The sequence below is a fragment of the Oreochromis aureus genome, linkage group 5, assembly GCF_013358895.1.
Source record: "Oreochromis aureus strain Israel breed Guangdong linkage group 5, ZZ_aureus, whole genome shotgun sequence".
NCBI classification, from domain to species: domain Eukaryota; kingdom Metazoa; phylum Chordata; class Actinopteri; order Cichliformes; family Cichlidae; genus Oreochromis; species Oreochromis aureus.
In genome coordinates this window covers 13,173,015-13,189,201 of record NC_052946.1, presented here as the reverse complement: position 1 = coordinate 13,189,201, position 16,187 = coordinate 13,173,015, and the positions used below count along the sequence as shown (strand labels likewise).

Genomic DNA, 16,187 nt, shown 5'->3' with positions numbered 1-16,187 from the left:
GGACTCAGTAGTCTCTTTTAAAAAAACAACTAATAACACATCTTTTTAGAATTGCATTGCGTTAACTTTTGTCTGTTTTTGTTTTATAATTCGTTATCTCTGTGTGAAGCACTTTGTGATCTTTTATCCATAAAGGTGCTATATAAATAAAACTTTACTTACTTACTAGACCATCCCCTACCCCCACCCCCCTTCCCACGGGCCAATAAAAATGTACATGGGCTGGTAAAAATTGCCAAAAGTTTTTACCAGTAAAAGACATGTGTCTTTGAGACAAAGAAGATATAAACAACTTGTAAAGGTGAAATGTATTTTATTCACATTATTCATATAATACATGTTTGTTATTAGTTGTTTATTGTTAACTTGTCACTTCCCCATCTGGTCAGTCAAGTTATTGAGTCCCCAGAAACACTTCTATTTGTTGTGATGACAACAACAAGATGACACATCCAGATGTTTTATGACTTTGTTAGTCTGGAGTGATCACACATCACACATCATCATTGTTTTCTCTCATCTGCTTTAATCAGTGTTTAAAAAAAAATACAAATATTTTGGGGTCCCTGAGGACCTCAAGCAAAACTATCCATCTCCCTATGCAGGCTTAAGATGATGAAGATTTCTTCACTTAATGTTTGGCATGTGTGTTAAACTAAGGCATCACACAGTATCAAGGGGAGTAGGGAGTAAATTTAAAAGAAAAAGCTGTTTTTGCTATTATCTATTATTTGCTATTGTTCCTAGGTTAATTTACTCTTGGCATCCCGAGGGAGTTTATGCAGTTGGTAGTCTATGCCTGTTAAATATTTCAGTAGGATGAGGGTTAAATTGTAACTTTAGGTACTTTGTGTTATGTTGTGTGCTTTTGCGTTATTTTTCTATTTGCTTATGTTTTCTTTGGTTGCAGTCTGTTTGGCCTCTCAGGGCCACCGTATTTTTTCTTTTTGTGTTTTTGATTTTCATGTCAACAGTTGTGTCAAAAATTGGAGGTGAAGATCAAATTTATTCTCTAAAGGATACATTAAAACCACTCAAGATGTAGCTTCAAATTGCAGAATAAAGTTCATTGAAAAGCAATTTCAATAAAACCCATAGGTTAGACAAAAAGAGGCAAAAAAGCACCCCTGGACAAACCCCACCAATGACAGACATACGGGACTGTCGGAGGGTTCTTAATTAATAGAATGTGGCCTACTGTGCACTCCTACTCCTGACTTCATTCTGGGAGTTGTTCAGCTAAAAAAAACTAAAAACGTACTCTCCACTTTGCAGTTAGCTACTTTTAGGTAGGTCACGCTGACCTGCAGGACTTCAACATCATAGTATTTGTCAAAACATACCATTTGAAGAACCCCTGTCCCATCCCGTACCCAAATAGTCTCCATAGTGACCAATCCCGATACAGTAGAACAGATCCTTTGTGATGTGGCCAAACGTGAGATTCACATCACTGATGTACAGCTTACAAATCAGCAGTAACTGTGTGATGCTTTCTATCAATACCAACCAAATTTCCGGAGGAATGTTTTGTAAGGAAGAGGACTCCCTTACATTTATTTATATTATATTATCTGTATAGCACTTTAGAGCACACTTTTCACTTCATTAAAAGCACCTTATCAAGCACTTTATTTAGCATTGCACTTTAAGCATGGATTTGCACAGTAAGACATTTGCACACAAGAAGTTTAATTATTTATTGAATATTTATTGGGAATTTTAAAATCAGTTGGTAGCCTTGTTTCAGATCCTGCACAGCTGCTCCTCATCAAGGAATGTGGTGGTTGTCTGTGAGGAAAAAAGAATGGTGATTGAGATTAAGGTTTACCAGTAAGGAAAACTAATGCAAATGTGTGTGTGGGAAATCTAGGAATAAAAGTGGTGCAAATAAGTGTTTGTAAGATAATGATTACTCACCTTTCTTGCCTGTGTCCTTTTCAAAGTGTTTGGGCAAATGTTTCCCCGGGGGTTCAGACACCATTTAAAGGTTCCGGGAGAGACCATTGGTTAAGAGAGTGTGGTGAATCTTTTTGTGCTTGGGGTTTGGGGTTTCTATAATATTGGGTTTGGTGTAAAATTAAAGTGTGAAATATTTATTAATATAAAAATGTGAAATGTATTTATGTATTTATTTATTCTAATTGATATATTGTATACTGTGGTGGAAGGTTGGGATTTAAGAATTTACCTGAGAGTGGAATAATGGTTTAGTCTGTGACAGCTGAACATATTTAAGGCTGGCGGTTGTCATTAGAGAGGGTTGATTGTACTGTGAAGCTCGGCAAGTGAATTGTTGTAAGGAGAGCTGTATAGCAAATAAATACTTTTTGTTCCACTACACTTGCCTTGGTCCATCTCACTGTGTTTCCAGCCGCTGAGGGCTGCCCTGTTACATGTTTCCAGAACCTATTTGAATTTATATCACAAGGAATTAAGGCAGCTCAAAAGACAAATCCTTATACCAGGTCTGACCTGACATCTAAAAAAAAAAAAGTGGTTTGTAGTGTATTAATTTTTTTTTTTTAAAGTTACATCACAGCTATTTTGTGTGAGGTTTGTATACTTTTTACATAATTACATTTGGTGCTTTCTTTTTTCATATTTTTGCAATATATTTCTGTAAATGTGGAAAACAAGTGAAATACTATAAAGGATTCATTTCCTAATTTATAGTTTCATCTGTTATCCAGCACTAAACTAAGAATTTTTACAAATTTTAATAGTAATAGTAAAATAGTATTTACCTCTGAAGCTCCCTCACGCTAAAAATAAAAATAAAAGATTATTCGCTTCTTAACATGAACTATTAATTTTGATTAAAATGAAACTGAAACATATCAAATCAAAGGTTTATTTATTCAAATAATTAATTGTTAGGGAAAATGTACTTGCTATAAACAATTAAGTAAATTTCATTACACCAGATTCCTTTAAATGTTGCACTTTTGTAGCAAAATTACATGAAATTGAATTAGCTAAAATCAGCAGTGTGGGCAGTGAAACATACAATACAATACAAATTTATATAGCACATTTAAAAACCAGATGTATGCCAAAGTGCTTCACAGAAACCAAATAAAAAGAGCAATAATAAATGCAAGTAAATAAAATAATAAAAATAAAATATACTAACAGGTGGGAGACATAACTAGCCAATGATACACCAGGCATAGTAGGCACGAGCCGAAAGGCTGAAGGTTAGATCATAAAAACATTAATAAAAGCAAAACAGATAAGTTACAGTACACTTAAAAATGCAGGGTCTAGGAGGGTGGGAAGGCAAGGCTAAATAAATACATTTTTAATCGAGATTTAAAAGACTGAATTGAATCAGGCGCGCGAATAGCTTGAGGAAGATTATTCCAGAGGTAGGGTGCAACAGAGGCCAATGCGCGGTCACCTCTGGTCTTAAGCCGAGATAGGTCGCACCAGGAGCATTTGGCCTGCTGATCTAAGCGCTCTCCTGGGGGTATAAAAGCTAAGGAGATCTGTAAGATAGCTGGGCGCGCTGTTATTTATGATTTTAAAAGTGAGCAATAAGATTTTAAAATCAATGCGATATTTAATGGGGAGCCAGTGCAGGTCGGAAAGAACTGGAGTAATAGACTCAAACCTACGAGTTCCCGTTAAGAGACGCGCAGCAGCATTTTGAACGAGCTGCAGTCTGTGAACAAGGGCGGAATGGAGACCAGTATAAAGGGAATTACAGTAATCTAATCTTTATGTAACAAAGGCATGGATACGTGTTTCCAGGTTCTTACGTGGTATGTAGGGCTTGGCCTTAGAGATTAGACGTAATTGATAGAAACCAGATTTAACTACAGAGGACACATGTTTGTCCAGCTTGAAGGAACTGTCCAAGACGACACCCAAGTTCCTCACAGTATCAGAAAGGGAGTTGGCAAACGGCCCAATCAACCTGCTCCAGTTGAATGGCCTCGCATCCCTATGTTGGTTCAGTTCCTGCAAAATTAAAATATTTGTCTGGGACTATCTTTGCAATGATCCAAAACAACTTGTTAAAAAGAAAGTGTACCTAATGCCAAATGTGTATGATTTATGTATTTGTTCTCACTGATATGAGCTCATGGAGTTTATGGAAGAGCTATGGATAGGACCACGTGTTCAGCTTTAATGTGTTCCCTCAAAACTGCTGATATCCGATCCTAGCTGGTAGAGCAATTGCATCCATATGCTTGAACTTTTGCTTACTTGTCTCTTATTCTGCAAACTGGTGAGAACCCCACTCCATGTCGACCAGGGCTCCAACAAATCAAGCTTAATTTGAATAAATGAACACTTCCGTCGTTCACCAGCCCAGATGGTTTGCATATGAATAAAGAGGCTGTCTGTTTAAATATAATTTGTGAGATAGCTGTGGAGACTAAACCTGGCCGCTGAATCACGAGTCGCATTTTTCTGCTCTTACAAATCTCCAAAGTTTATAGAGAGACGATAACAAAAGTTAGACTGTGCAAGAAACAAAACAATAAACAACTTCAGCCCCTCTTCCGATATAAGATTAAACCACGTGTGTCACGGGTTGCCAGGGCAAGCCGTGTGTGAATGATTTAGGACCCAGGAAGCGGCAGCTCTGGTGCAAGTGAGTTTAATAAACACAAGTAGATACAAACAGAAATGGCGAGGGTGAACATGAAACTAACAAAACTAACCAGAAACAAAGATGGAAGGATCCACAGGGAAATACACGGGATGATGGACGGAAAGACGCAGACGAACCAGCAACTACAATGACAGAAGACACGACTTAAATACACAGGGAGATTACACACAGGTGACACAGCTGGGAGTGATTAACGTGACGAGACAAGGGAGGCAAACTGAAAACACTCACATAAAACGCAGACCTTCACAATAAAACAGGAACGTACACATGCACGTAATGACACAGACTCAGAGACGCGGACTAACACAGAGACCCTACTACACTAAAGGGGATACACAAGCAGGGATGACACCAAACAGAAGGAACACAACTAAACCGTGGGAAACCCAAAACAACAGTCATAAAACATAAAACTATCAAACGTAAAAGTACACAACCAAAAACACTGGGTCACACACTCAGGACCATGACAACGTGCTTGGATAGTTGAATCATAACACGCCTACTTAAAGAGGTGAGAGGAGGGAAAGCAGTCTATTTCTTTCTCGCAGACGTTAGACTCATCGGCAGGATGATGGCTTGGCTGGGTTTCTTCTATCACCCATTCTGGGCTGTTTCGACGGCGCTGCTGGCTGCTGTTGTGCGCCTGCAGGTGAGAAACCGCTGGAATCCACAAGCCTGCGCCGTGCGGCTGACAGGGAAGACTGCTATAGTGACGGGAGCCAATACAGGTTGGTTGAATATTAAGAGCCACTAACACAAAGCTGCAGGCGTAGTTTGGTGTTAAAATTCTGAATTCTTGCGGTCTTTTTGTTGTTGTTTGTTTGTTTGTTTTGGGGGCTTGGGGGTTATTTTATTTATGTTTTTATTTATTTTGTGTGTGTGTGTGTGTGTGTGTGTGTGTGTGTGTGTGTGTGTGTGTGTGTGTGTGTGTGTGGGTGGGTGGGGGGGGGTCTCTTCACATTCCATGACTATGAAGGGTTATCCACAAATTGTGATCCTAGGGTGTGTCATCACTGAAGGTCTCATTTACAGGAATTACAGGAAATACCAAGGTAGCAGCAAGAACATGAAGAGAGGCTGTATTTGTTGCACTTCAAAAAACAAACAAACAAATTACACTGAAAAGCGGCCGACATGCTTTGACGTTTAAGATCGTGTAAAAATCTGTCAGAGATTCTGCATGACCGCGACTTAAAACTCTGTGGTAAAATGGAGTGGTTCTAACTCCAGCTTTCATTCCTCTCAGCTCTCAGACACTAACATGTGTGCATTCATTATCCCTGCTGTTTGAAGTTATTAGGAGGCTTTTGTGGTCTTAGAATATAGTTCCCATTGCTGTTCATCATGACCAGTACCATGATCTATGCATCTGTCTATATGCATCTATTTTAAAGTCATTCTAAACTTAAAATACTAAATCTCATTCTTCGGGAGTTGCAGTGCTGCGCTAATATAGATAAGGTGACCTTGAAGCATGTTAATTGTTTACTTGGAAGTTAAAAAAAAAATTCTAAAATTTCCTTTTATTACTCCAGATCAAAGGATGTTCAACAAAGGGTCATCTAAAATTTCACCTACATTAAACATTTATTCATGGACTCTAATAATCTAACCTATGACTTCTTGCGTCTTTATTAAATCTAAAGGTAACAGAGTTGTTTAGAGAATAGGAGAAGCACTAAAACCAGCATAGTAAAAATGTAGGAGGTAAAGGCAACAGTGATAGGACAGAGACATTATTCAGTGTTAGCTACACACCTTTTATATGCCGTCAAAATGTTTGATGCTTAGGATTTTCATGCCCAGCACTTCACCTAATATTTAACTAAGTACTCTGAACATTCATGGTGAGCATGGTTGCTTATGCTTTGGTTCTTCTGCAATTGTTTGTACAAATGTCAAAAAGACATTGCAGTTTGTTTGGTTTTTCTTTCTGGGGTTTTTTTGTTGTTGTGGTTGTTGTCATTATATCTCAGTTGTTTTTCCTGTCATTCTGAGGCTTGCTGTATAGCCTTGTGGCAAGAGTAGGACCCAAACACAGGATTTGGAAACACAAGGGAATAAAAACTCAATGCATTGGGTCATTGCCCCAGGGCTTTGAGTTTTGAGTTCAAAATCCTGGGTCAACAACCCAGAGACCATGACACATCCAGATGTTTTATGACTTTGTCAATCTGGAGTGATTACATCATTGTTTTCTCATTTCTACTTTAACCTCCTAGGACCTGCCGTCCACATATGTGGACATCACATTTTTGGTTATTTTGAACAAAATACTCAATTTTGCTCTACATGGGCCTGATATCCACTTACGAGGACATTATACTGCTACTGTTCTATCAAAATTTTAAATGAATATCCTCATTTGTGGCTCTCATTTTTCTTAAAAACAAAAATAAGGTTAAAAAAAATCTGGAAATTCTTTGTTTTTACATTCATCGGGCCCCAATATGCCTAAATATCAAAGAGAAATTAAAAATGCATGTCGTGGAAGAGTTTGGGTCTTAGGAGGTTAATCTGTGTTTTTAAAAAAAAATACAAATATCGTGGGGTCCCTGAGGACCTCAATCAAAAGTATCCATCTCCCTATGCAGTCTTAAGGTTAAACTAAAGCATCACACAGTATCAAGGGGAGTACAGTCATTTTAAAAGAAAACGCTATTATATATTATTTGCTATTGTTCTTAGGGTAATTTACACTTGACGTCCCAAGGAAGTTTATGCAGTTGGTAGTCTATGCCTGTTAAATATTTCAGTAGGATGAGGGTTAAATTGTAACTTTATGTACTTTGTTACTAAGAGCCTGTGGCAAAAAACATATAATCTGTTACCATTTCTTTGGTTAAATATACGCAACAAAATGCCAAAGTCAACACAGTCTCTCAGGCATAAAGGCGTATGTGTGCAACAACAAGATTATTCCACAAAGAGCAAAAAAAATTCTGGGAAATGTCACTGATTATCAACAGCCTCATTTTTTACCATTACCCAAATATGTTTGGGAGGTTTTTTTGTTTTGGCTTTTTTTTAGAATACAGTCAAAGAAACACAATAGAAGACATTCAAAGTAGAAAGAGAGTAGAAACACAGAAAAGACTGCAACCATTTTAGTCTGACACACTGGATTATCTCTGTGTTTATAAATATACAAATATGTGTATACTTAAACACCCATCTTAAAGCTTTTGAGGAATTAAGACACATCTTCCAGTTATGTGGGAATAAGTAAAAGTGCTGAAGACAGTAATACTTGCTTTGGGAACTGGGAGGTGGGATATAAATAACCTGGCCATTAAGTCTATCCAATAGTTTTTCTCTGAATTTGCACTTACAAAGTGACCCAAAGAAACATCACTGTTTAAGGTGCCTTCGTAGCTCTTTGGAATGATTGAATGCTACTGTGAGCACGGTAAAAGACTGAGGTAGAGGTAGAATATTTAGTTCAGTGCAGTGAAGGTAATAATACCAGACTGTCAGATAAACAATCAGACACAGTGGGAAAGACTCACTGTATTATTTGTGGTTTTTGTAATTTTGGTCATTATAGGAGTCTCTAAATCAAAGTTACTGATGACAATTATTACCTGACTATTTATGACTTATTTAATAAAAAACTTAGCAACATATTTCTGACTAAAGCGTGTTTATTTACATTTAAACAAACTGATTCCACACAATGTAAATATGGAGCTAGCAAAGAAGTCTCTCCCGTGTGTGTGTGTGTGTGTGTGTGTGTGTGTGTGTGTGTGTGTGTGTGTGTGTGTGTGTGTGTGTGTGTGTGTGTGTGTGTGTGTGTGTGTGTGTGTGTGTGTGTGTGTGTGTGTCTGCTACACTGATACACTCTCTATGATGGACAATTGAATGCAAATGACAATTAAGGGGAAATGTGGAAGTGTTTGTGGTTTCTGAAGTTTTCATTGCTGCTATTTTAAATGACTTCAAAGGAAGATATCTCACTGAGTGTGTAACGTTTTTAAAATCCTTTCAGCACACATGTGTTCAGCATATGTGGTGTCAAAATTGAGGCCTGTTTGTAAATTGTTCCAGATGATAACACATGCATGAAGATGACAAAAAAACGTTGCTTAATAAAACAAGTTTGCTCATCTGAAGAATCTGAAATCTAAGCCCATTCCTCTTTTCCACATTTTTTTATTGCCTTGTTGTTCCATATGTGTTATTTCCAAGACATCCTCGTACTGAGTGAGTATGGATGATTAATTTCCAGTGACAAAATGAGAGTGTCCACATCTACATTTCTAGCAATTGTGGAAACTTTTACCTCAATGCTAACTGCTCCAGAATGTGATGTTGCCTGGGAGCAGTAGAAGTAGTCTATTCTCAACTGCAGTTGAAGTCATCGATTAACCAGATGTTCATGGAAAGTGAGAGTTGTGGGAAACCGTAAGATTTGGGACTTCATTAAAGCATGATTTACAGTGTGTAAAGCAAAGACCCAAAATGCAGAATGCAAAGACCAAATCTAAAACAAAACTCAAGCCACATATCTCAGTTGAAGAAAGTCTGAACAAAAACCCAGAATTGGAACTATAATGTCCCATTTACAAAGTAACAGTATCCAGGCAATACAGTGAAACACATGTGGAACTATTTATACAAAGACACATTGAGGGTATTTATGGGAAACAGGTGGGCAATGTGAAACAGCTTAAAATAATTATGTATAAAAAGACACAGAACACAACCAGTTACCAAAATAAAATGGGACGTCATCAGCTAAATAGACAGATGTGACACTAACACACACAGACTTGACATAGAATGACATGGGGGGAAGAAAGCTGGGGAAAAAATCACAAGCAAGTATACTAAATCGATGCTAACAAGAATTCAAATGGAAATGAACAGAAGCTAAAAACTAAAAACTCCAAATGCATGAAAATCAAATATAACAATAAATGACCCAACAAAGTCCACAAAACTTAGGGCTGGATCAGGCGACCTTGAACTCTATAACTTCCTCTCCCATAGTTTACCTTTTAATTATTTCTCTCTGCTCTCTCCTCTTTCCTTTCACCCTCAACGTGTTGCAGCAGCTAGCTGTCAGAACCTGGTTCTGCCGAAGGTTTCCCAATAAAACAAAGTTTTCCTTCCCACTGTTGCCAACTTCTTGCTCGGAGGTGGTTCTGTTGGGATTCTTTCAACACTCCAGGGTCAGTTCAAACTGCCTTGAGATGACTGTTGTTGTGAAATGGCACTATAGACATAATAAAGTTGAATTTAATTGCAACAAAAGCCTGACATCATGCTGTCAAACAAAACTGTTTCCCTCTAAGGTTTAGGAGAGGAAATATTTTCCTTTCAGTTCTAAATGTTAAAGGTTGTAATGGAGAACTGTTTAAAGATTGCATAATTTTATAACATCAGTTAACCTTCCCTCAGTGAGTGAGATAAGAACAACTATCATTTAGTAGTTTGTCCTCACTTTCATCCTCGCTTTTTTGTTTTAGAAAGATTTGGGTCTTCGCCTATTTGGGTATATGTTTTAAAACCACTAATATGCGATATACATACATATATGTGTGTATAAAACATGTCACAGTTTCTGAGCAATAAAGATCTACTTCAGTCTGCTTAAGCTGCATATCTGCAAGCAAATGCAAGCAAACACAGAACAAATGCCCAGATAATGTGAAAACTCCTTAAATTTGGAATGAAATCATAACGTTTGTAGGCTTTAGACCTTATGCAAATCTGTCTTTCGATTAATCTGTTATTTAAGCATATTTTAACAAGTAATATTTTGTTTTCTTCCACTCTGCTAGGGATTGGAAAGTTCATTGCCCTGGACTTTGCACGTCGTGGGGCTCGTGTTATCTTGGCTTGTCGGAGCGAAGCAAGGGGCACAGCAGCACTTAACGAAATTAGGGAAAAAACTGGAAACTTGGATGTACATCTGCGTCTGGTGGACCTTTCCAGTATGGACTCTGTCCGAGCATTTGCTGAGGGGATTCTTAAAGAGGAGAAGGCGCTGCACATCCTCGTCAACAATGCTGCAGTATCAGGTTATACAAGCAGAGCCGGTCCAAGGATTCCAACACAACCACCAAATCACGCTCACTGCTCATAACTAGATGAAGATGAGCACATACACGAACTAGAAATAGGCAAATGAATTAAATTTCTTATTTTATTTGAAAATGTTTAGGAAAAATATATTCAAATATGGAAAAAAAAATCTAAATTTTAAATATTAAAATTTTAATATATTTTAATATATTAATAAAATTAAAAATGTTAATAAAATATATTAAAATATATTACATTTTTAATATATTTCAATATATCTTAACACAAAATTGACATTTTGTGTTAAAATAGTAAACTAACACACAATGTTGTGAGACGTAGCAAAAAAAGCTAGCTATTATAAATTATGAATGAAAATGCAGTTCTACTGCGAGCAAACAGTAAGTAAGGCTTGATCTAATGAAAAACACATCAGCTGGCCAGGAACTATATTCAATTTAATTTGTTGAAAATTAAAAGCCAGCTCTAATTTGCATAACAATCATCTATGATGATTGTTTGTTTGTTTAGTGCAGAGGTTCCCAAAGTGTGGGGCCTCGCCCCTAGGGGGGGCGCAGAGCCATTGCAGGGGGGGCGCGGTATGAAAAGAAAAAAAACAAAAACAAGAAAGCTTGGACACTGCTAGCATAATGGACAGGTTTTTGACGGGGCTCCCACACAAACGCAAAGCAGGAGATGAAGCATCGCCAAATATGTTTCCAAACCAACTTCCTTCCAAGCCAAAGACTAGAAAATATGGTGAAGCATATCTTCCCTTTGGCTTCACCTGCACAAGTGCCGAGGTAGGTCTCCCCTGCAGAATTAGTTTCCCTGCCTCGGGAGCAGCGCTGGGCTCTCCAAATCACGGACAAACAGTATCCAACATTCTTGATTTTTAGTTCACAAACACTTCTTGTAATGACTACTCCTGACATTTTGGACATGTTAGCTCTTTATGCAGTAAAGTTACAGTGGGATACAAATAATATCAGGCTGATCCTTCCGTAATTTGTTCCCCCGGTTCAAATCACGGACAAACAGTATCCCACAGCTGTTTTTGTTTTTGAACCCATTTTGCACAGAGAGGCATTTTTTGAAAAATGTATTGACAGCAATGTTGAATATTATTACACAGGAAAAAAACCCCAACTATATGTAAAATAATTACGATTATGGGGGGGCGCGAACATTTTTCTTGTAAAACAAAGGGGGGGCTGGCAAAAAAAGTTTCGGAACCACTGGTTTAGTGAGTGAATCATTGAACAACAATTTCATCAACATGACAGCAGGGATTGAGGAGATGCACACAGAAGTCAGGTGCCTAAACAAATGGATCATTGTCGTGACTTGATACAGAAAGCAACGCTTCGCAATAGCTAAATAATCTAGAACAGGGTGCCAAACATAAGGCCCGGAAGCCAAAATCGGCCCGACAAAGACTCCAACCAGGTCTGCTGGACGTCTTTGGAAAATTTGATGGAGGGCATATATTTTGCACCTAAACTGTATTTTCATCCATTTTACACATTGTCCTCCTGACAAAGATCTCCCCCACAGCCATTCATACCACACCAAAGTAATAAAGTAATAGATAAACCAATAAATCACAAAAAAGATCCTGTTTCTTTTTCACAGCTATACAGTTTTGTGTGTCTGCAGTAAAATAGATAAATAGATAAATAAAATATGACGAATTTGTGTGAATTAACAAAAGCTTTCTGCTTTATAATTACAGGACAGTTTCGACAATGGGCTACCAAAACTTTTTCTGTAATTTTACACATTACTTTACATTACAACTCAAAGAATTGTGCTTGACATCCCCGATCTAGATTTTGTATGGCAGACTTTGCAGGGCAGCAACACAAATATTTACAAGTACAATTATGAAAAAGTTGGGATGCTGTGTAAAATGTAAATAAAACAGAGTGCAATGATTTGCAAATCTCATAAACCAATATTTTATTTTATTTTATTATTATTAGAAGATAGAAAGCATAAACATTTAAACTACAAAGGGGCGGGGGGGCATTCTGAATTTGACGGCGGCAACATGTCTCAAAATTTGGGACAGGTCCATGTTTACCACTGTGTACCATCCCATCTTCTTTTAACAAGAGTCTGTAAATGTCTGGGAACATCAAATGCATGAAACTGAGGAGACCGGCTGCTGGACTTTTGGGCGAGGAATGTTGTCCCATTCTTGTCTGATAAAGTATAATATAATATAATCTTATTGTATTTTTCATTTCATTGTATGCCAAATATTTTCAACACTTCCCATCTTTACTTCTGAGAAACTTTGCCAGACTTTTAAGATGCTATTTTTATTCCCATTCATGTTATTGACCTGTTGCCAGTTAAACTAATAAGCTGCATAATGCTCCTTCAACTGTTTCTTTTTAGCACCACTATGTTCTATGTTCCATTACCAAACATAGCGGAGATTTGTAAATCACTGCATTATGTAAGCAGTGTTCCAACTTTCTGAAGTTGTCTTGTACTAAAACACAGCACACAGAGAATCAGAGAGTGGTACACCGTGTGCTAGCCTTGTGCTAGAAAACCTTTCCAAGAAAAACTATCATTGTCCATTTGTGGAGCTAAATATGTGTATAGTGAAATCCTCACTGTAGAAGATCAGTTGTTCTTGTGCTAATTTATTTTTATATTTGTAAGGCTAGTCTGATTTATGACATCAACTTTTAGATCAGCTTTTAATTCTAGGGGTTTAACTCTTTATCAATCAGGTTTACCAAGGAACATAACCAAAGACGGATTTGAGGAATCTTTTGCTACTAACCACCTGGGACCTTTTCTTCTCACCAACCTGCTGCTGGGTAAGACTGTGGGGTCTATTTAACACAGCGAATGTACTGTGTTGAGAAAACGAAATGCATAATACACTACTGCCTGCAATTGTCAGGTCATCCTAAATATCTGCCATTTTTGGGTGTCTCTTCTTCTCATCGTATCCTTCCTGCCACAACGTGTTTCATATTCTTTCCAGACCTGATGAAGAGTTCATCTCCATCCCGCATTGTCAATCTCAGCTCAGTCAACCACAAGAAGGGTAAAGTGGACTTTTCTCATTTTCACGGCGAGAACCTGACCTATTGCATGGATCAAGTCTACAACAACACTAAGCTGCACAATATCATCTGTACCAACGAGCTAGCACGCAGACTAAAAGGCACAGGTAGGCTACAGGAAAGCAAATATTATGAATATACATGAGTAATCTCTCCCATTGGAACAACACTGAAAGAAAATAAATGACAAAATAAGAAGCAGTAACAAAAGATGGATGATGATCACATTCAGATTTAAAATACACATAAACCACGGCTTTATGTGATTTAAATAATAATGCACTCTCTGATGATGTTTGTCTTTACATCTCCTCTCCTCCTCTCTGTATTTGTATTGTTTGCACCGTACATTATACAGTAGTTTGTCTGTTTTTCTAAGAAATCTGAAAGATGAAACTGGCCTTGAATATTCATAAAAGATGGTGGTAAAATATTGAGAGATTCTAGATTCTAGAAAGTATTGCAAATTAAACTCTCATTTTCAGTTTTTGCATCATGCTGAAAGTCAATCTCTAGCAATCATTAGAGGCTGAACGGTGAGTTGTTGGGCGATGTTATTTCATTACAGAAAAAGGCTCATATAGGTCGGCACCTGAACTTCAGTTTGTACCATCAAAAACACATCAGTGTAATTCTCATTACCATTCCTTTGGGCAATGCACTGCTTTACAGCTGGAATTGGCCTCCAGGCCAGCTCCACCTGCTTCACTCACTCCAGCCTCTAATACTTAGGAGAAAATGAATTTCTCAACATCTTATCAAACCCTCAGTGCTTACCTTTTCGGTGTCCGTCTCAGTGTTGTTTTTGTTTTTTGTTGTACTTTTGTCATTACATAGATGTAACTGCAAACTCCGTCCATCCCGGTATTGTGATGACAGAAGTAATGAGACACTATTCGCTTTGGGTCCGTTGGATTTTCAACCTCATTGGGTTTTTCTTTTTCAAGGTAAGTTGAAACAGGCAACCAAACTAAAATAAGATACCAAATCCAGACTGTTTCAATGATGGCACAAACCAAACTGCTAAAACTAGAATAACAAGTTCAAGCACTAAAACATTTGACACATCTGTGGTTAAGTATGAAATGAAGCTTTCCTGCTGTAGGAATCTTAGGAATCCTTTGTTCTTATTCTTTGCTTTTTTTCCCTTGAGGTTGTATCCTCATCTCTTTCATTTTTAGCCCTTGTCTCTGTGATGTATACATCAGTTCTTGCATTCATATCGACATTTTAAACATGAGATAGTCTGCTGCAATGTGGGAAAACAAAATTACAGTTAGGTCCACGAGTTTTTGAACACCATTTTTGTTACTTTGCTTCTGTCAATCACCAAAATAGATTTCATATTAAACAATTGAAGTGATTGAAGTGCAGACTTTTACATTTGCCTATCATTGTCAAAGTCTACAATCAAGACACACCTGGAATGGAAATACAGAACGTTTACAGCACAATACAAACCACTGGTTGCTTTCAGTGAGGCCAAATGAGGCTTTGCCAGAAAATTTCTAAAGAGCCTACCCAGTGCTGTATTTGGTATATTTGGTGATGTCCAAGGATTTTCACCCCCTTGAATTAATATTTCAGTCGGACATTGACTTAACATTCACTGTGGTGGTGTATAGAGGCAGAATTACAAATACTTGCACCCCTAAAGTTTTTCATCTGTCACTTGTATCTGTTGTGTCATCCAGTGCTCAACAACTGGCTGTACTAGGCACAAAACAGGGCTGGGATTACATGTTTTCCAGATGCATATTTGTAGCTCTAAGGATGTTTATTGACGTTCATGTTTCCTCTCCACCTTCCTAATCTCCCTTTCAGTCACCAGAAGAGGGGGCAGTGAGCACAATCTATTGTGCTGTAGCAGAGGAGCTGGAGGGTGTAACCGGGAAGTATTTTGATAGCGACTGTTCCCTGACTCTGCCTACCCCTTTAGCTCGGGACGCTGCCCTCGCGGTCAAGGACTTTGAATTCTGCGAGAGACTGACATCAAAGCTCTGAAACCACTAGCTGGGAGGGTTTGATAACAAGAGGGGTCAAAATCCAAACTCATTCATACTGCACCTACTACCTATGCAATTCTGATACCACAAAGTCTGATTTTTACTATTTTTCCTTAAGTAATTTGCATGCACATTTTCTTTAAATAACTGTATTTTTGCTAATAAAGTTTACCCAACAGTGACCACTCAGTGCAATTCTTTCTTTTTAAAGGAACATTTAGTGAAATATTACAAGTTGTGTCTGTGTCCCTTGGGATCATTGCTAAATAGCTTAATGATAGAAATGATTTTTCAGAATATGCATTATGTCTGAGGAACTCTCATGCCATAAAGGGTTATGAATTTCCTTGAGGCTTGAGAGAAATCAGTTTCTCCTGGGAAAGAGGCTGACACCCTGTGGCCAACAAGCCAACATGCTTTCACAGA

General features: G+C 37.7%; 1 protein-coding gene across 1 annotated transcript; it reads left to right on the top strand.

Moving 5' to 3' along the window:
- The first annotated feature begins 5,012 nt into the window (after nt 1–5,012).
- Nucleotides 5,013–15,943, top strand: zgc:64106 (uncharacterized protein LOC393348 homolog). Its single transcript, XM_031747823.2, has 6 exons — nt 5,013–5,361; nt 10,420–10,659; nt 13,414–13,503; nt 13,674–13,862; nt 14,593–14,702; nt 15,580–15,943. Exons 1-6 carry the CDS (start codon nt 5,202–5,204, stop codon nt 15,757–15,759), a joined length of 969 nt encoding a protein of 322 aa, XP_031603683.1. The 5' UTR covers nt 5,013–5,201; the 3' UTR covers nt 15,760–15,943.
- Nucleotides 15,944–16,187: the final 244 nt, after the last annotated feature.

What these genes read in the sequence shown, in the direction of transcription:
- zgc:64106 (XM_031747823.2), top strand. Translation starts at nt 5,202, where the DNA reads ATGATGGCTTGGCTGGGTTTCTTCTATCACCCATTCTGGGCTGTTTCG. An exon ending in AGTGACGGGAGCCAATACAG is followed by an intron (nt 5,362 to 10,419) that starts GTTGGTTGAATA and finishes CCACTCTGCTAG; the next exon opens with GGATTGGAAAGTTCATTGCC. An exon ending in ACGCAGACTAAAAGGCACAG is followed by an intron (nt 13,863 to 14,592) that starts GTAGGCTACAGG and finishes GTCATTACATAG; the next exon opens with ATGTAACTGCAAACTCCGTC.